The sequence below is a fragment of the Galleria mellonella genome, unplaced genomic scaffold (genome assembly GCF_026898425.1).
Source record: "Galleria mellonella isolate WM207_F2 unplaced genomic scaffold, CSIRO_AGI_GalMel_v1 utg874, whole genome shotgun sequence".
NCBI classification, from domain to species: Eukaryota; Metazoa; Arthropoda; class Insecta; order Lepidoptera; family Pyralidae; genus Galleria; species Galleria mellonella.
The window spans coordinates 1633080-1655337 of record NW_026442167.1 but is presented as its reverse complement, the minus strand read 5'-3'; the positions used below and the strand labels follow the sequence as shown (position 1 = coordinate 1655337).

The 22258-nt window shown below is 35.5% G+C and overlaps 1 protein-coding gene across 1 annotated transcript in view; it reads left to right on the top strand.

Moving 5' to 3' along the window:
- The window catches only part of LOC113519087 (protogenin-like), a 49851-nt gene extending 33522 nt beyond the window's left edge, over nucleotides 1–16329 (top strand). Inside the window, exons 12-24 of the mRNA XM_052902169.1 lie at nucleotides 173–254; nucleotides 967–1137; nucleotides 1737–1848; nucleotides 3500–3652; nucleotides 4563–4669; nucleotides 5545–5708; nucleotides 6540–6633; nucleotides 8210–8358; nucleotides 9581–9707; nucleotides 11570–11666; nucleotides 12535–12595; nucleotides 13775–13864; nucleotides 14960–16329. Of these exons, the coding sequence (XP_052758129.1) occupies nucleotides 173–254; nucleotides 967–1137; nucleotides 1737–1848; nucleotides 3500–3652; nucleotides 4563–4669; nucleotides 5545–5708; nucleotides 6540–6633; nucleotides 8210–8358; nucleotides 9581–9707; nucleotides 11570–11666; nucleotides 12535–12595; nucleotides 13775–13864; nucleotides 14960–15274 (1722 nt within the window). The 3' untranslated portion in view covers nucleotides 15275–16329. The remainder of the gene's footprint in view (nucleotides 1–172; nucleotides 255–966; nucleotides 1138–1736; nucleotides 1849–3499; nucleotides 3653–4562; nucleotides 4670–5544; nucleotides 5709–6539; nucleotides 6634–8209; nucleotides 8359–9580; nucleotides 9708–11569; nucleotides 11667–12534; nucleotides 12596–13774; nucleotides 13865–14959) is intronic.
- The last annotated feature ends 5929 nt before the right edge of the window (nucleotides 16330–22258 follow it).

Sequence of the window (22258 nt, the reverse complement as noted above, 5' to 3'; positions counted from 1 at the left end):
TTACGGAATCACATCGTATGCTGAAAATGGATTTCTGCATACGATGTGAGAATGGAGCAATGGGATTGCAAATTTCCATTACTAACAATCCCTTCTCCCCCCGTTGATAGGTCATTGTGAAGATGATGTTCCTGGAGTTACTATTTGATGTAAATAATTATCATGTCTTCAGGTACGTGCTGTGATACAGGCCACTACAAAGAAGAATATAGCAAGTGATATGTCCGATGGCGTCGTCTGCCAAGGACAAGGAGGTATGTTTATAGATTTAGGTGTACTTAGTTAAGTGCTAGATGGCGTTTGTGTGCCCAAGGTTATTTACTCATTTGATTTATAACTGGGTCTTATCTGTATGTAACAGGAGCCGGTTATTAGTTTTAGCTAGTTTTGTCTTTGGTGTTATGAAGGTTTATAAGCTAATGATAGCCGCTTAATAGCTGTATACCTATAAATAACAGCTAAGTTTCTTGCCTTGTTGTTTTTAGCAGAAATTATATCACGAACTGGGCGGTAAATAAAAAAAAAATTATTCAAAACTGTTTACAATTGGGTTTACTTAAATAAAAAATATTTTTATTTTAAAAGAAATTTTCTCAATGTTCTCTACCCAAAGGTTGTCTGGAAGAGATTGCTTAGCGATAAGGCCGCCTTTTGTATCATTTCTTATTACAGTTAAATGTGTCTACTATTTTATAAATGGTGCAATAAAGTGTACATAAATAAATAAATAAATAAATATTCTAATAACGATATTTTTGAGTTTAAACGAAACAAAACGAAACGAAATTAAATTAAATAAATATTAAATTTATTTGTCAGAAACATTGTAGATAAGATGTTGCTTTTGCCAAGTTTACAAGATGTTCATTATGTTTTGCCACAAATGGCACATCAAATATTATTTTGCTTTCTAATATGTGATAAAATTTACGATGTGATAAAGAACAAATTGTTATTCCATTCCAGTACCAATCCATATGTCACGACCGACTGACGATAAAGTGCAGGTCTCGTGGAGAGACTTCGCCGAGGAGTCACCTGGTATTGTGCAGTGGATTCTCCAGCACAGGCATAAGAACAGCAGCTTAGAAAATAACATCACTCTTGACGGGGACGTCACTAGCTACAGTTTAACTGGTAATTGATTTTAACTGGTTTTCTGCTTAACTGTTAAAAAAATCATAATAATTATTTTTTATTAATTTTGGTCCAATATACCAGACATAGTAAATAGGTAGGTACATACATACATACATCGATACATATTAACAGGAATAACAAATACCACGCAAAGTCGCGGACATCAGGCAGTAAATAAATAAAATACTTTTTTTTATACCACAAAGTCATATATATATTTTTATTTTAAAATAAATATTCTAATAACGATATTTTTGAGTTTAAACGAAATATATCAAAATAAAACGAAACGAAATGAAATTAAATGAAAATTAAATTTATTTGTCAAAAACATTGTAGATAAGATGTTGCATTTGTCAAGCTTACAAGATGCCCAAGAGCGAAAGAGGTTTGTTTGAATCGAAGCATTTGGCGTTCTATTGTTTCTGCCTATCCTAATGGGAGACGAGCGTGACAGATATGTATGTATGTATGAAGACATATATATATCTTCGTACAGTTACCACTTTCCATCTGATAGTTCTCCACTTTGTTTGCCTTACCAAATAGTATGAAAAATATCAATAAGATTAACATACATATTATTTTGTTTGCAGTACCTAAGTCTGAGCCGCTTCTGGTGCGAGTGTTGGGTTCCCGTACACTGGAATGGTTGCCGCAAAATCTGACGATGGTGCCGTGGTCGTCCACTGACAGCCTGGACCATGGGTGAGGTTCCGTTGATATCCAAACATCATTGTACGTTTATAATTGGAATTCGTTGTTGGGAGAGGTTGTTTGTGATATGAGGATACCATGGTCGTTATGGGTCTGTAATCTTCATGACACTGTTCATCTCTCTCTCTTCGTCCTCTTCATTACTGAAGGTCGTGTCCTAGAAAGGTGTCTGTTGCCTCTCTTATGATGTTATTCCATTTTGCACGGTCTTCAGCCTCTCGCAGGGCAGCTGCAATTTACAGTCCTGTAACGGCGGTTACTTGGTCCAACCATCGACTAGGCGATCGTCCGCGTGGTCTTTTTCCCTCTATCTTGCCTACAACCATTAGTTTGTCCAGATTGTTGGACTGTCGTCGAGCAATATGACCGAAGTATCCAAGAATCCTCCGATAGCAGACTGTCGAGAGCCTATCTCTTATGCGGAGTTGCGTCAAGATATATTCCTCCATCCTTCGCTAACACCACATCCCGAGAGCATCAATCTCTTTTCGCTCCTTTGCTCTTATTGTCCATGACTTCACTGTTCATATGTATAAATAAAATCAATACTGCAAAAAAAAAACTAAATTTAATTATGGAAAAATTTGTTTTTTTTTATTTAAAAACTACAGAACCCAATTTGATAAGATTTCTATGAAACCAATCTGTAAATATATCTTTTTAGATAAAAAAAAAAAACTCCAAATCTCGATTGATAACTGACGAAGTTATACAGGGTGAAAAGGATAGGTTGGTCAAAACAAAAACAGCTGATTTAAATGAATGGTCTGAATCTGATGATAGATTATTTTCCACCGAAAAAGTAACACAGCCATAAAATTAAAAATTTTAGTTTTGATACTGCGCAATGTATTTGAAATTTTACGACGTACTGTGTTCTAAGCGACGCGGTATATTTACAGACGCGCGGTCAATTGTGCTTCTTCGTAGGTAGTTTTCGTACGCTCGTGGCGTCGACTTTACACACGTCGCGGTAGATTTTCAATACGAATATTGCATTGCTGTTTTTTGGTATTTCATAATATTTCACTGTAACATATTGTTATTTATTTATATTATGATACAATATTATAGATTACATGATTTAAAATGAAAAAACAAATAGGGGGAAAATTAAATTTTTCGGAAAGAATTTCCACTAGTTTTCAGTTCAGAATAATGGCCTAAATTCACTGTTTCAGTTTTTGCCAACCTGTCCTTTACAACCTGTATATGTACATAAGTAACAAACATAAAAAAATACAACCAAATTGAGAACGTCTTTCTTTTTGATGTCGGTTGAAAATAAACAGTGGACAAATATACCAGAGGGAGACTTTATACAAAAGTCGATTGCTTGGGTACCTCTGTCCCATTCGTGTTTCAACCGTGAAGCAGCTGTGTTTGCATGGCTGTGTTTCGGTTTGAAGGGTGGGATATGGCGTGAATTTACTGGGTACAGAGGAATAACACCTGAGTCCTCAGGAATGGCAACACATGGGGGGTATCATGGGCGAAACAGTAAACTCTGTTATGTCCATGGTACTGCTCATGTTTATAGGTGACGGTTACCACTTTCCATCAGGTGGACCGTCAGCTTGTTTGCCATTCTAAGTTGTATAAAAAGAAATATGTGTCGTTACATTAAGTTTTAAATTTCCAGTGACATGGAAACCCTGGTGCCTGAAGGTCTGAAGGTGACCAACATCGGCACCCAGGAGTTCACGGTCACGTGGCACTACGAGTCGACGCGTCCAGTGCACGGCTACAGGGTCTGCATATCCAACGACGATGGCTTTAGCAAATGCCTCGATACGTAAGTGATTTTTAATGTTGACATAGTCTTCAGGAATGGCAATGTATTCTATGATATCTATGGTGCTGTTCATGTCTATAAGCGACGGTTACCACTTTCGAATGGGCTGGCAATCTAAAAAAAATCTCCTCTTACGGGGAGATTTTAGCGCCCAACAGTGGGAACAATATTTGTGATGTCTTCATGGCCGTAGCTAGCCCCCTCTAGGCATTGAGTGGCAATCCCCCATCTTAAAAATCCCAATGTCCTGCTTTAAAATGAAAAGCCCCAAGAAAATTAGACTGATTCGCTTTTTCGAAGTCACTTAACTATGGTTTCTGCTCTACCAAAAAGTTCTTTTGCCCTACCTCTAGCTACGACCCTGGATATCCTTCTCGTAAGGTTGGTGAAGTAAATAATAAAAGATCATAAGTCACAATACGATTCGCACGATTACTTGGTAGAATGACACCAAGTTAAGTATGGTGAACTACCTACACTACAGTGGTTTGCAGTCACGATTTAATGTTATAATATGCTTAGATTATATAGATATTTTTTTTATACAACTTAGAATGGCAAACAAGCCGACGGCCCACCTGGTGGAAAGTGGTAACTGTCGCCTATAAACATGAGCAGTACCATGGACATAACAGTATACTGTTTCGCCGATGATACCCCCCATGCATTACCATTCCTGAGGACTCAGATGTTATTTCCCTCTACCTTGTAAATTCACGCCATATCCCACCTTTCAAATCGAAACACAACCATGCAAACACAACTGCTTCACGGTTGAAACACGAATGTGACAGAGGTATCAAAGCAATCTACTTTTGTACAAAGTCTCCCAAGTATGTACCAATATCTAATGTTACTTGTGTGGTGATGCAAATAAATTATCTATCTATCTATCTATGTACTCGAGCAGTAACCGCGAGTGGCTGACGTTCGACCAGCTGCAGCCAGCCACGGAGTACGAGGTACGCGTGCAGCCTGGTGCCGGCCGTCCGCTGCGCGTCACCACGCAGCCACTCGGTAAGCTAAGCACATAACTTACCACATTCACCAAGAGGCACACAGCTTCTTAGGAGGAGAAGGATTGAGGAGGGAGGTGATCAATTTCCACATAGTAAGCTAGTGTATTGTGGAGCTGGTTTAAAGCATGTAAACGAAAAATGAACGAAATGCATTGTAATGTAGACTACCAGCCCCATTGCTAGCAATATACCTTATCAGCTCCTTCACGTGGTCCTCTCTGGAAATCATTGTGCTGAATTCCAGGTGTATTCGTCACGGTGGGCTAACTGATCTGCCTTTTCATTCTCAACTATCATCCTTCACTGGTGCCCTTCCAGCATATACCGTTAGCGCAGGCGGCTATTACCATCTATTTATTCTATTATCATCCATTGAAAAAATAGTTTCTTAAAAGGATCTCTCTTTAATGGGGCCTTAGCGGTTCCATTACTAGCAATATATCCAAGTCGACTTCCATTCGATTTCCCCTGGAAACCATTGTGATTTATTTTTTATGTATTCAACGCGATGGGCTAACTGACCTGCTTTCATTCTCACCTATTATTCCTCACTGGGTACCACAGGTGGGGTTACTATTCAATTATCATCCATTAAAGAAAACCGAAACTGAGTGCGAGCTCTCACAGTGGTGTATATATATATTAGTGGCTATATTACGATCGATCTTTTGGTAACCGAGAGATGCAAATTGTATTTAATTTGATGTATTGACGTTTAGTCACGGATCGATGATCAAAGATCAGCTCAACTGCATGATTAGTTACTTATAACATCAAAGATGGCGCTCTTTTTTATTTTTTTAATTTTACTAAAAATTTTCTCATTTTTGGTAAGATCAAGAAGCAAGTATTGAAATTACGATATCCCTTCAGTGTCAGGCCGCTTCAAAGAGGTATCCTGCAAGTTCGTGAACTCGACCACACTGCTGGTGTCGTGGAACGCGGACAGTCCCAAGTTCACAGTGTCTTACACCACCAAGAAGCACACGGCGCTTGAAGAGTGGGATGCGCTTGATACCACCCATAACAGCGTCTTAGTAAGTTTATTATCACTTTAAGTTTGCATATAGTCCTATAATGAGTAAAAACAGTAGCTTTAATTTGTGTAATCCGTGTAGTTAGTTGATTTAAATTATTTTGTTTAAATCCGCTACCATTAGTATCCGTAATACATTTTAGAATTGACTATTATTAGTCATCAATCCCTAATTAAATTCATTAATTTGCTTAAAGATGCCTCGTTAGAGGTGAACCATGTTTTGTTAAACGTGCGTGGACGGAATAGCAATCGTAGATTGATGGACAATATGAAAGGTAGGATTTCTGGTAATAATAATAGTAGTCAATCTCCGAGTATTGACAGTCGCACGCATACTAATGGTAGCGGAATTAAACAAAATAATCCTAATCAACTAAACAGTAATATGGACTTCTGCAAAATAACACCTATTTCAATAAAATACTATCAATCTTTATTGGGTCTCTGACTAGTAGGGAATGATGAAAAGCCTCTATTAATAGTTGTTAGACCTCAAGTAAGCGTATAGTGTATACTAATGGTGGCGGAATTAAACAAAATAATCCTAATCAACTAAACCGTATTATGGACTTCCGCAAAATAACACTTAGTTTAATAAAATATCATCAATCTCTGTGTCTCTAGTAGAGAAAGTCGCAGAGCCTCTACTAATAGTTGTTAGTGCTCAAGTAAGCGTATAGTGTGATACTAATGGTAGCGGAATTAAACAAAATAATACTAATTAAGTAAACACTGATATGGACTTATGAAAAATAACATCTAATTCAGTAAATAGAATTCCATTAAAATTTGTTCAGCACTACTATTAAATCATATTTATTTATTACAGATCAACGGCATCGATAGATCCACGGATACAATTTTAAAAGTGATAGCGTACGATCCTGAAGAGAGCAGCAACCTAATCCCCTGCCATGCTGCCAGTAAGCATTTCAAATATTATATTAGGCACTAGTTGTATCTCGCGGCGTTACTCGTGGCCGTGTTGATGTTGAATAGACTATACTTTTCGTTAAGAAATGAGCTATTAAGTGCAAAAAAAAAAAAAAATTACATCCGACTGAGAGTTTCAGAGATAAGAGAGTTCAAAGGTAGACCATTAAGTTACCTTAGTCGCCTCTTACGACATCCACGGAAAAGGAAGGGGTGGCCCATTCTATGGCGGGACCACACGGCTTTAATATATTAGTGTGGATTATTTGATTTCTGGGAATTACATTGCTAATATATGACTGTCTGTGTGGTGACAAAGTAGCAATAATATCACTGTTTTTGGGAAGAGGCTCACGCCCAGCAGTGGGACGAATACGGAGCTCTGTGATAGTAATTATGAATATAATATTTTTGATAAGCCAGTAGAATATATTTATGTAAATTTTGCACTGATTGGTAGTATATTTAAAAGGTAATAATTATAATATGTAAAGACATTTAGAATTATCATCCTTATATTAGATTCTGTTCTGTTCTGTTCTGTCCTCTTCTGCTCTGTCCTCTTCTATTTTGTCCTCTTCTGCTCTGCCCTCTTCTATTTTGTCCTCTTCTGCTCTGCCCTCTTCTATTTTGTCCTCTCCTGCTCTGCCCTCTTCTAGTCTGTCCTCTTCTGCTTTGCCCTTTTTCAGATCTGTCCTCTTCTGCTTTGCTCTTTTCAGATCTGTCCTCTTTTGCTCTGTCCTCTTCTGCTCTGTCTTCTTCTGCTCTATAACTCGTATTATCCCGTCCGGTTCTTTCTATTTGAATTTAATTCGTTTAATTGGAATCCGTTCCAATACTTTTAAATTAAACGAATTTTTGGTAATAAAGTTAACAGTTACAAGTCTGTGTTAACTAGAAATGGGTGATATATAACAACACCTGTATATTGTATTTACAACATCTATATATTGGGACAATAAAAGATATGTTAAATATCGGTTGTCCAATATACATATAATATTGAAATAAGACACCTGACTGGAACGAATGGAGATATCTGACTGATATGGGCGATATCGAAACGGTTGAAGAAATTTTTCCGCCATACTCGTAAATTCCATAGGGAGACTTTGTACAAAAATCGTTTGCTTGGGTACCTCTGTCCTATTTGTGTTTTTACCGTGAAGCAGTTGTGTTTGCATGGCTGTGTTTCGGTTTGAAGGGTGGGATATGGCAGTGAATTTACAGAGTACAGAGGAATAATACCCGAGTTCTCAGGAATGGCAACGCATGGGGGGTATCATGGGCGAAACAGTATACTCTGTTATGTCTATGGTACTGCTCATGTCTATAGGCGACGGTTATCACTTCCCATCAGGTGGGCCGTCAGCTTGTTTGCCATTCTAAGTTATATAAAAAAAAACCGTCAGAGCGATACCGATATCACTCATGTCTAGTGACAACATAATGGCGGTTCCCATGAGCGTTATCTATTCTCTATGATGTCAATGGTATTGTTTATACCTACAAAATTTATCGTCAACTTGTATCTGTTTCTATAAGTGAACTAACTTTTTTTTTTAGAAATAAAAGATCTGCATTACACGTTCGTCCCATCCGGGATCCGTGTGTCGTGGAACGGCACCGGTACACAGACTGTACGATACTCGCAGAACCTCACACTGTTCTTGGAGCAGTGGTCCAGCTTCAATGTAACTGACAATTCTATTCTGGTGAGTAACCCTATTATCGTTTTTTTTTTATCTTTTTTATTTACAGGTTTTTATCTATAAGGATATGTCAGCCTTATCATACCCTAATTTAAAAAAAATACACACATACTTTAAACATTAATACATAAATTTATTTATTTATTTATAAAAGACACACCAACAATATGCTCACAATAATTAAGTAAACAATAAACAATGTTATTAGTAAGTAAAAGTGAAAAACTACTATTAAAAAATGCTTAAATCTAAGTCTGAACAAAAACATCTCACTCCTCCCTACCAAGCTTAAGGCCATATGAACATATCAATTAAAGGTGTATACAGCTCTCACAGATAAGCGTCAATGTACACTAACTAACAATTATACAATTAGAGAAGACCTAACTACCAATCCATATTATTAATAAGCCTATTTATTTTTTATATATTATAATTAATATGTTTTTTTAATTATCGTTTTAATATAATTTTATTCATGTAGAAAACTTTTTGCTCCTTGTACTTTGAATTCAGCGTATTTTGGTCATGACTAAGTTGTCGCTGAATTCGTTACGATGGGCTTACTTGTCTTTTCATCCTCACCAATCAACCCTTACTGATGCCCCGCCAGTGTATACCGATAGAGCAGGCGGGGTTACCATTCCATTATCAGCCATTATAAAAAGATCTTTTTTTTAACGTCTGGAAAATGCTTTATGCAGACCCATACACCTTGTGGGAGGTGAATGGGTACTGTGGGAATCTCTTCGTAAGGGTACCCCCCCAGGAGTGTACAATGTAATATACCCTCGAGGTGCCATATGTCGGAGACATGGGTTCGCTTTCGCACTCACCACATCTCCGACGGCAGCGACCCACCCCCAGATGGTAAGAACAGGTCTCCTCTTTCAAGATAGGGTGGCTGGCATGCTCACCCTACCATTCGGGGGACGCGTCGGTATATTATAAAAAGACCTGCCTTTTCATCCTCACCCATCATCCTTCACTGGAGCCTCGCCAGCGTATACGGTTAGCGCAGGCGGGGTTACCACTCCATTATCACTCACAAAAAAAGAATCATCAAAATCGGTTCATAAACGACAAAGTTATCCGCGAACAAACATAAAAAAAAAGCATATATACGGTCGAATTGGGAATCCTCGTGTTTTTTTTTTAAGTCGGCTAAAAAACCCGGTCAAACAAATCAAAAAAGCGGATAAAAGCTGTTAATCTTATATTTCAGTTGAGCAACTTGGACCCCTCGTTGCCCACGTACGTGATGGTGAAGAGCCCGGACACCAACCAGAACAGCCAAGTGCTGACCATACCGGTCAGACCGATCGTCAAGTCTAACTCCTCTTTTTATATAGGCAAGTATTAAGAGAGTCAAAATGAGCTAAAAAAGAAATAGACAGAGACTTTGTTTTACCTGTATTTCGATAGCCAAGCAGCTTCTTTGGTAAGGCTGTGTTTCGGTATGAAATGTATGGCATAGCAGTAAAATTACAGGGTACAAAGACATAACATGACGTTCATCGTTTTAGCCGTTAACTGTCCACTGCAGGACAGAAGCCTTCTTCATGAGGGGAGTTTTGTTTTGGCAGGTGGGTTGGCAACCCCAATTAAGCTTTTGGGGATGTTTTAAGAGGGACGCTGCTGCCCATCCCTCGCCCTCTTGGTCGCCTCTTATGACACTCACGGGAAAGGAAGGGGTGACCCATTCTATGCCAGGACCGAAACGGCGAATTGGCGTTACAGGATATTATTCTGTGACGTCTGTGGTATTCTTCTTGTCTACAGATGACGGTAATCACTTTTCATTGGGGGGAAAGGGATTGTTAGTATTGGAGACTGAGAATCCCATTGCTAGCAATATACCCAGCCAAGTCGACCTCTTCGCGGTTCCTCTTGGAAACTATCATGGTTAAGTCCTGATGAATTCATCATGATGGGCTAACAGGCCTGTTTTCATTCTCATCGATCACCCTTCACTGGTGCTCCGCCAGCGTATTCCGTTAGCGCAGACGGAGTCACCACACCATTTTCACGCATAAAAAAAAAACATTTTTCATCAAGTGGCCGTCCAGCTTGTCTGCTATTCTAAGTTGATGTAAAAAAATCGAGATTAGATCCATTTTGGACATATGCTTATTTTATGCCCAGTACAACAAACACTTTCAGTTACTGAAACACTGCCATATCTGTCTGTTTACTGTATATCTATCTATCTATTGTATAGATAATCTGGTAGTATTGTTTTATTGTTACCCTATTCCCTTTGGCCGCAACAGAATATCAGTGCTTTGCTCTTTTGAAGGCGAAGCAATAAACTGAGTTGTGACCATTTTGTATTGCTATGGCACACTCACAAACCAAAATTGTATTTAGCTTTATGTATTTTTTTTAATCATTTATGTTATCTCGCTTTTTTTTGTATATGTATGTTGTAATTTGTGTGCTGTAAGTAAGTAATGCAAATAAATTATCTATCTATGTATCAGTTTCTTTCCCATGGGTGTTGTAAGAGGTGATTAAGGGAATTTAGTGGTCTCAAGTGGACAGGCAGCAACGATTCTTTTTAAACATTAGCAAAGTCTAACTGCGATTGCCAACCCACCTGCCAAGCCTGATAACTACAGGTAAAACCCTCCTTATGGGAGAGGCGTTCAGCAGTTCAGCAGTGGACAGTTATGGGCTGATATGGTAAAGACACAATATATATTTCTTTATACACAAGATTACAAGATACCATCTTTCAAAAAAAGCGTTCACGCTCACTTTTTATCTTTATCCGAGCAGTAAGTGCTTTATATTATTCTCAATTTCGTGTATAATATAGTATATATCATATATGTGTAAGTATATTTGTTATTCATATATATTTATTCGTTTATATATGTAATTTTAGTATGTATGTATAGCAAGAGTTACTAGTACCGCATTCGAGTATTCTGACACTTGCCTATGGTTGACTGGGAGAGAATGCTTTTATTTCTTTTCGGTTACATGCTGATATATTGGGAGAAACATCAGGCGATTAAGAGTTAAACCAGCTCCACAACCTACTGGCTTACTGTGTAGAAATGGATCACCCAAGCCATTTTAGCATTAAGTCCGCCATGTACACATATTTGTACTAATGAATAAATAAATAAATTACATTAATTTTTTTAACAATTTTGTAAATCACCTCTTATAATGGCAAATGTAATATTTTTGATATTTTTTCCAGGAATAGGCGTGGCTAGCGGTATGTGTGTGCTGTGTTTACTGGTTCTGACCGCCGTGTGCGTGTGGCGGCGGAGAAAGAACATCAGATCTCCTCACAGGTATACCTTTTTTTTTATACAACTTAGAATGGCAAGCAACCTGACGGTCCACCTGATGGAAAGTGGTAACCGTCGCCTATAGACATGAGCAGTACCATGGACATAACAGAGTATACTGTTTCGCCCATGATACCCCTATATTTATCATGCGTTGCCATTCCTGAGGACTCAGGTGTTATTCCTCTGTACCCAGTAAATTCACGCCATATCCCACCCTTCAAACCGAAACACAGCCATGCAAACATGACTGCTTCACGGTTGAAACACAAATTGGACAGAGGTACCCAAGCAATCGACTTTTGTACAAAGTCTCCCTCTGGTACCTAATAGTACTTACTTAAAATCGTAACTGGTCGCTGTCTGTACATGGAAGATATATAAGAAAAACTATTACAGGGGGACTTTAGGAACGTAATAGAATCTAAAACAATGATTTTTAGAATTTTTTGTCTGTTTGTCTGTAGGTTTGTGTCTCACCTCGCCCTCCCTTCGTTGCGTCTTACGACACCCATGACGGGAAAGGAAGGGGTGGCCTATTCTATGCCAGGACTATATGGACGCGTATTTAATGCAAAGTGGATAATTATTTGTTTTTTTTTTTTTTAATAGATGATAATGGAATGGTATCCCCGCCTGCGCTATCGGTATATACTAGCGGGGCACCAGTAAGAAAATATAGATGTGGATGAAATTAGGTCAGTTAACCGATCGTGATAAATCCCACAAGAACTATTTAGATGAATTCCAGGAAACGGTTTGGAAGTTGACCTAATAGGGTATATTGGCAATGGGACTGTTAGGTCCCATTACTAACAATCCCTTTCCCCTCATTTTATTTATACATAGTTGTACTTCATGTTTGTTCCAGGCCCCGCCGGAGGAACACGTCATTAAATGAAGGGGATGAGGAGGAAGCCTCAGAAATGAAGGTATATTAATACATGTACATAGACTCTTATCTGCATTGTTTATTTTATTTCTTAGCCCGTGCTGAACTGACTTTGATAATTTTTATTCCAATCGATATGGTTTAAATTCCATTTTGATCCAAACAAGGAGAAAAGATTTGTATGTTTGTTTATTTGTAATGAATCAAAACTCAAAAAATACTCAAAAGATTTTAAAAATTCTTTCACATATAAAAAGCTATATTATCAGTGAATAAAGGCTATATACATACATACATACATACATATCCGTCACGCCTGTCTCCCATTAGGGTAGGCAGAAACAATGGAACGCCAAATGCTCCGATTCAAACAAACCCCTTTCGCTTCTTCCACAGTCATCAATCTTTTCATACACGCTCGCCGGTTACGGGCACTTTTAATTTGGCCCTTCTTCAGCACGTCGCCTATTTGGTTAACATACGTCCGTCTAAGGCGGACCCTACCGACATCTACATTCATTCTTGCTCGATAAATCTCTTTTGTAATTCTTCTTTCATGCATCGTCTCCAAATGACCACTGTTTTTGAAAAGTCTATCTAATCGTGCAAAGCCAGGCCACATTGCTAGTCTCATATATATTAGTCAATATGGTATCCAGGAGGTTGACCTAATAGGGTATATTCAAATTCAATACATACATACATATCTGTCACGCTTGTCTTCCATTAGGGTAGGCAGAAACAATGGAACGCCAAATGCTTCGATTCAAACAAACCCCTTTCGCTTCCTCCACATTCATCAATCTTTTCATACACGCTCGCTCTTTATTCAAGTAGACTTGTTTACAAGCACTTTTAAATCGTCATTTTTTTTAAATGTACTGCAGAGTTCAGAAAGTTTTGTTTTTACAACACTGAGGGCAAACGAGCATGCGGCTCACCTGATGGTAAGTGACTACCGCCGCCCATGATCACCCACAACACCAGCGGCATTGCAGGTGTGCTGCCGGAATTTTAAAAAGATATATGCTCTTTTCTTGAAAGTTAAGTTGTTATTGAGAGGAGCCTGCAAGAAACTCAACAGTATATTGCCAGCGATAGGCCTCTTAGATGCCATTATTAAAAATGTTCTCCTACCAACAGATTATAAGTTGATAGAGGGCAATGCGTGTAAGGAGTGGGGTGCCATATTCCTGTAAGACCTTTTGACATTTTGCAGAACGTGGGCGTGGGCCTGGCGAACGGCGGTGGCTCCAAGGACGCTGGGGAACCACTCCTCAACGGCCACGTGCACATCACAGAGAATCCGGTCAGTTTATATGATTTTTTATGGTACATGGAACAGGAAAAAATCTGATAACCCACTTTTTTTTTATACAACATAGAATGGCAAACAAGCTGACGGCCCACCTGATGGAAATTGGTAACCGTCGCCTACAGACATGAGCAGTACCATGTACATAACAGAGTATATTGTTTCGTCCATGATATCCCAATGCGTTGCTATTCCTGAGGACTCAGGTGTAATTTCTCTGTACCCTGTAAATTCACGCCATATCCCACCCTTCAAACTGAAACAAACACAACTGCTTCACGGTTGAAACACGAATGGGACAGAGGTACCCAAGCAATCGAATTTTGTACAAAGTCTCCCTTTCCTCCACTTGATGGAAAGTAGTCACCTATACACTTGAACACGGTGAATTCACAAAATCTTTTAGGTATTTCTATGGTATCCGTCACGTGTTGCTATTTCTGAGGTTTGGGATTTGGGATGGATCTTCGTACCCTATAATAAATTCACTGCCATATCTCATTCTTGACCCTTGAAACTAAAACACAGTTAAGCACGTAGGTTGCTTGGCATTGAGAATAAAATTAATTAGAAGTAATTTTTTTAAATGGGTGAGAGTGGAATGGTAATCCCGGTTGCGCTATTGACATACGCTGGTGAAATACCAGTGAGGGATGATAGGTGAGAATGAAAGCAGAGCAGTTAGCCCATCGTAACTAAATCCACGAGAATTAACCACGATGGTTCTCAAGGGGAATTGGAAGATCGATCTGGTATATTGCTAGATATGGGGCTAGCTTAGATATAATTACTAACAATTCCTTGCTCTCCCAGTCAGAGGTACTTATGTGGGCATATTTAAACAACGATTATCCTGGCATACCATACGACTTTATATAAAAAGCCTATTTCTTGCCTGATCCTGATCCGCATAGTTGGGTTATCAGTTAGATCTGGTTGAAAAAGACACTCTTTTAGTGAATAGTAACCAGTTAGAATGCCTACTAGGGTATTACCAAGATAAAAAATATATTTCCATGGCGTACAATTAGAGGTATAGCGTTTCTTAATTATCAGTCTCTAAATAATCTTTAGATGTCTTCGTTATAGCAATCAAAGACACCAAACGGGAAGATGAGGAAAGGGCGTCTGTACGTGGACGCGTTCGACTTATCCCGATACGAAGACCAGGACACAACCCTGGAGACCGTCCTCGACGGCGACACGTCCACCTCCACCGCGTACAACCTGCTGGACACCTCCCGGAGACCCGAGTACGACATGTCGCTCTCGTCCCGGGACATCAGCGCCAACAACTCCTTCAATAAACTACCCGATGACAATATGAACTCAGAATTGACTAGGAGTACAGATTTCGAATCGGACAACAGCAAAATTCAACCTACGCTCCAACCGAACGGTTGAAACCGGTATACTTGCCGGTACAAGAACAACACAAGGGGTAGGCGGCCCCTGAAACCGGTATACCGGTTTCACGCGTCAATTTCAACGGTTGATACGTATATTATAAGTACTGAGAGAATTGAGATTTTGTACAGAAAACATTGTAATAGATTCTTATTAGACGGAGCTAAATGGATATACAAGTACAATAGGGAAGATAGAAGGGACTACTTAATGTTGTTATAGTTCATATTGAGGCTTCACTCTGGCAGGTGCGGGTTTGTGCGAGGATAGCTTGGCGTGTAATGTTCCTAATATAGACTTTATTTTTAATGACGTAAGGCTGATTTTTCGTATATAACATTACGGGTACACAATAATTTAAGTGAAAATCAGGTCGAAAATAACTCTTGTTACAAACGCACGTGAAGTTATTCTCGCTTGAACTGCCAGTGGCTAGTAACCGGCCCTTCACCGATCACCGACACGTGACAGTCACACCATCCCTCTACCATTAGATATTGTTATACTTAAATGTATTGTAAATAGTTATTATATTGCTCGTTTTGGGCGAAGCACTCTCGTATAGGTGTAGTTATTCATTGAAATCGGCCTGACAAGCGTCAAGACAATAACGCGGTAATGGCGCGAAAATTTATAACCTCAAATATTTTGTTTTTTTGCGTGAAGCGGACTTTACGCGCTAACAAAATAATTGTGTGTGTATATATGAGTGTTTTTACATTAAATTACAGTGCCTCCTTATAGTACATACCGTTTCGGATAACAATAGGTACTAAAACGAGATACAAATACTTTCACCATTAGTGCAACGCAATCGTACAAAATAGAGACCAAAATGTAATCCAAACACCCATAAATTCACGTTTACATAACATGATAGTATTTATTGATGTTATAAAGTATTTATTTTTTTCTGTGTTTTTTTTTTTCATAGACAGTTCTTAGACAAAGCCTCAGAAGCTATCTGTTACCTTCACAATTACATTCCAGTTTATAACGTGACATCACAACAACGTACCTATCTTTACAACGCACAGTTTTTATTTTATATATTCCTGTTATAGTTTTATATATATATATATATATATATATATATATATATATATATATATATATATATATAAGCAGTTATTTTTTACACTTCTAACATAACACAAAGTTGTTTCTTTCTAGATACTTAAAAACCTAAAAAAGTAGATAGTATAAAAGGTAAAATGTAAAAAATAACTAAAAAAAAAAAAATAAGATATATAAAAATAATTTATTACAACGAACTACTGATATTGTAAATGAAATAATAGTTTATGATAGACGCGTTATTGTTATCAAAAAAAAATAAATAAAAAAAGAAAAATCTGTTAAACGTTATCTGCTCAGGCGCACCTCTTACTTTGAAAGGAGCTCGGTTGTCCGGCCATCTTGGTTTCCTTACCGACCGCCAACTATGTTCGTTGTACATTATTCCATATCACAATTTATATCTACCTCATTTTCTTCGTTGTAAGATTCTTTTAGATATTAAAATTAATGTTGAAGCAATTAGTTTTTTGTAATTTTACCCATCGACCTGTGGTTTTAGGTACCTTTATAAAATACCTGCTAGAGACGGCACTTACTGGTTAGTTAGTAATATGTTTTTTTTTTTTATTTATTTATTGTTAGAACTATAAGCATTTAACTATTTCACTGATTAATACAATCACCGTTACATATGTTGAATCTCTCGTCCGGTTGTAAACTTTTTTTCAATTGGATCGACATTGGTTTTATAGTAGTTTCAACCGTCATTTTATAATGGAAAATAGTCCATTTTGTAATGGAAAATGGACTAAATCTATCATTATTGTTAGGTTTTTTTTTATAATTAATGAAATTCATAATGCCCATACAGTTTTTGCTCTAAATTTGCTTTCATTTTCTTTTATTTTCAACAAGGACCATTATAGTACAATATTTACATCTATTAAACTCATAAATTAATGCATTAAATTAATTATTTTTGTTGTTGGCAATAAATGTTTTCTTTCTTTCATTCTAATGCAGTTTCTTAACAAAAAAAAATTTTTAATTATTAATTTTTTCATATTTTAGTAAAAGTACAAAAGTTAAAGTGAAAAAAGAAACGAATTTGTATTTTGTATTGAAAATATTAAATTCTTGTTCTTGTCAATGGACGATTCTAATATATCAGATATATATTATTGTTCTCGCTTTGCCATTAAATTAAAAATTTTTAATCACTATAGATTTTTAATTTTTTTTTCTAATTTACTAGGAACAGAGTTTACCGAAAATAGTCAAGAAGTTCGATTAAAAAAAATATATATAATAAGAAATACTTTGAAGTCATTCCGTCCTTTCAGAAGTTACCTATATACAATATAAAAAAACACACACACAATAATTTCTTAATTTCCTCAATAATTTTTTAATTCCTTCTACCCAATGGTTGTCTAAACGAGATTGCACAGCAATAAGACAACCTTTTGTACTACACTATGCTTATTAAAAAACCCTTCGACAATTCATGTAATGTTGGTGCAATAAAGTGTTAAATAAAATAACTCACAATTTAGTGCAGGTGTCATTAAAATCAATGTTGATCCGGTTGCTATATTTTTTTTTTACCACATATTTCGTTTTCCCCACATTTTTGCGCAGTTACTGATATTAGGTACGTGGCACATTTTATAACGTTAAAATTTATTACATTCTCTCATGAATTACTTTAATTATAATTGCACCTAGGTACAATTTATATAATTAAGTATTGACGGCCATGTGTTTTAATAAGTCGACCAACTGTTATAATAATGACTATAATAATAGTTTTTGCTTTATTTTTTTTGTTTGCACAAAGTCGTTACTTGTATGTTTTTTTTTTTCTTTTACAAAAATATTATTCTTCTTTACACGTTGACTTTTTAAAATACGTCACGCCCCTGTAAATATTATACAAAGTATGAACTCAGTTTAAAATTAAAAATTAAATAAATAACGCCGACTATGTACCTGAAACTTCAATTACACTAAGTTAACTAGACTTAGATGTAGTGTTAGGTCTTATAAAATCTAGAGTTTTATCTTTGACGCTAAGTTATGTCACAGGGTCTATGCTTCTGACTTGCAAGGCGATGTAATGAGCTGGTGGAACATTGTAATAGTGTATTATATTATATATCACAGTGTTGCGAACATGCAGGGAGAATTTCGCTGTTGTCTAAATTTTTTTTTTTTTTTGTTTTACTACTATTATTGAGGATTCACCTTAGCCAAATACTATTTTTTAAACGACACGAACGTGTAATAGTTTATTTCATTAGTATTCTATAAGTTCAGTGTTACAAAAAACATTTAGCATTTTTTTTCTTAAATTGAACTTAATTTGTTAGTCAATAGAAAACAAAAATGTTAAGCAAAAACCTGGATTATCTGTTTACACTTGCAATTTTTTGATATGACAATGATGTGTCAGGTCGTGATTTTTTATCTTTGTCACTCAACAAACAAAGTCAATAAAGCAAAAGAAGGCAAATATGTTTATACACTATTAGAAAGTAAAAAAATAAACCTCGTGTCATAGAAATGTTAACTCGCAATAGAATAAAACCATAATGATACGAAAGTTAAAATATTATATGTTCAAATGTACCATAGGTGTGTAATGTAGGTACCATAGACTATGTAATTCACTTTATTACTACATTTTTTTCTCCCAATCCTAAAATACAATCTGAGATGTTCACTCGCGGTTGTGTTAAGCGTTATATTTATTTTATTCACTTTTTATTGTATATATAGTGGAAACAATGTAATAACTATATATTTTGAAACATTGATCTGTCATTGTTGATTTTTCTTTTTTTTTTTTTAATATTATTGTGGAACCAAAACATTGAATGTCATCGCAATAATTGATACCTGAATGATGTACAATACAATGTTTGCGTAACTTATTTATAACGTCTATTTATTAATTAAAGTAGATCTGCGAATAACTGATATTGTAATAGTTCTAATGTTTTACGTTTTTTTTTTGTTACAAGTGGTCACTAAATAGAAAGTATCGAAACCGTCGATAGAAATTTTAATGTGTAAAGTTAGTAAACATCGGCACATCACTGTTTTTCGATTGACCGGTTTAATTAAAAACAAAAAAAAAAGTACATTCTAAATATAAATGGAAATAAGATTTATACCTAATATACACATCCTACCTACATATTTTGTTCTACCCACACATTTACATTGGCTTGTCCGTCCTTGGAGTGAAAATAATAAAAATAAAAAAGAAAAGCCTGATAATGTGCCTCGTAATTATTTGGTATTTGTTTCGCAGTATTTTTTAAGTATTAAATGCAATGGGACTAGTACAGTACACTATATAGATTTATTTAAATAGTAAATTCAATGCAAACAATTGTCTTTACCTCTATATTTCATCTAGGTATAAATGCGTATCGTAAATTATTCGAATATGTATTCAGTACTGCGTACTTGCGCAGTAATAATTTTGTATATAAAAGTGTCTTTGTGCAATTTTCATTTATCCATAGTTTTGTTTTAAGTTTTTCGCCGCGGACTGTGCATCTATAAAAAAAATTATAGCTATAAGCATGCCCATATATATATAGTATATTAAACAATTACAGGGATACCAATAATAGAAAGAATAGCAATACAGGCGGTATGATATCGTCAACTCGTTTCGGCATGTTATTTTAATTTCTTTTTTAGTACATTAGTAGGAATTGTTACTTTTTGTATATATTGATGAATTTGATGAATCGATTACAAATTAAAGTTTATTTGTTTACAAAACATTTTAACACGTTTATGATTTCTTTTTATTGTATATATGTCGGTACGTTTTAGCTATCGCACTTCGGTGGTAATGAAACATAAATAGATTAAAAAAAATTAACATTTATGTATTTCATATGTATAATATTTTGTTGATTTTTTTTTTAAATTTAGTACGTAATTAAAGAACATCTAAATCGTACTATTAAAATATGTTCCAAGAAAAACACGATGAAAAATTTTGTCTATTCCACCGGCGGTCCATAATTTTTGAAATCAAATTGTAGGTGTAAATCTGAGGTAACGACAGGTAAATTAACGACAAACCAATCTATACGTACTGGAGTCCCTTTGCTTGTAAACAGAATAAAAAATCCAATTTGACGCCATTTTATACACTTATTTTATTTGTTTCTGACACTAAAAAGCGGGTAAATCATTCCATTTATTTATTTCCATTTATCCAATAGCAGATTTTACCCACACACATTCCATGCTTTGCTGCAATAGTTTTTCATACATACCAAGCAGATTTTTTTTGTAAATACATCATTATAATAATTAGTATTTTACAAGTCTCGTTATTTATACCTTTAAGTATTTTACATGCCTCGTGATTAACTAGAAAGCAATAGATTTACATATTTAATTGTAACCGTCTCGTAATTTTGTTGCAAGTCGTTATAATATTGTCCTCCATTTTGTTTTGTAAACTCAAAATGGTGCCAGCTGTTATATATTCTTTTTTATTTTTCAAGATAGTGTGATAAAGAAATCTCAACTCTGATTATTATGTATTACGGTTCATTTAAGTGTACCTAATGGTGATTTAGCGTGTACTTAGTAAAGCGTCCGAACCAATTTAGTACAAATGCGTAGGTACACGGCTGAATTTCACTTTATCACCAATTGTGTTTTAAGTAGCTCGCATATTTTATTTGTTGTTCCCTTTTATTATTTAGTTTGACTATTTAGTTTAATTATTTAATTTAACTATTTAGTTTGACTATTTCACTGTTATTGGTAAGTTTTGCGACGATTCTGTAAGGATTTTTTTTTTTACTGCAACTTACATTTGAAATTAAACCAGGGGACCAAACCTCTGTAGCTCTTTAGAAGTTGTACGTGTGGGAGTATATACGTACCTATATTTCGTAACGAAAATGTAAGTCTACATAGAATGACAATTCATGTAAATTTGGCTAAATACGTAAATATTCATAATTACTATTATATATAAAATATATATAAGTAGACGCATGTTTGAACAGCGTAAGCACATAATGTATACTTACCAGCTAATAACTTGAGCAAGACTTTATACTGCGTGACTTGCGCAGTAACAATTTTTGCACAATTCAACTGCGCAACACTCATTACTATAGTTTTTGTCCAGGTTGTTTCCGTGAACTGTACCTACTTAACTACATAACATTTGTATTTTTTTTTACTAATCCAATTTAATAATGGCTGACTTAGATATATATATTTTTTTTGTATACTTGCGTTGCTAAATCAATAGAAATCGTTGCAAAAAACCAATAGCACATATAAGTTAAGATGTTGTTGTAAAAATTAATAATATAATAAAAAGAATATAACGACCAGTGTGGTGGCTCAACTTCGGATGTAAGGTACCTATTATTAGCCACAACCCCTTATAGATTGAAACATTAATATAACAATGTCCGCGAAACTGATATATTTTAATACATACCTACCTATGTAATACACAACAAACGACTCAAAATATTATTATACAGTAACAGATGAAAATATAGATAGAAAAATAAATATATTTTTATATGAATAATAAAGATAAATAAATTGGGTTTTATTTTCTTCATAATTTAACGAATAACTAATTAATTCTAGACTATCTAATAAAAATATTTCTTTCCATTTCTCCTTAAATAAGTTTACAATTAAAATATTTCAGTTTCGTGTTTTCTTATTTTTTATTTTTAATGTAAGAAACCATTAAAAAGTGTTGTGGGAACATGTGAGGTTATTTTTAGTGTTGTATTTAAAATGAATTTAATGATCGTTTAGTAAATGTATGCACTTCAATAGCTTATACATTTCAGAAAGATTGACAGTCGAATTGAGAATTGTGGAATTTTTCGTTAAAATTTATTTTATTTTATTTATTAGGCGCACATAACAGAAGTTTACAAA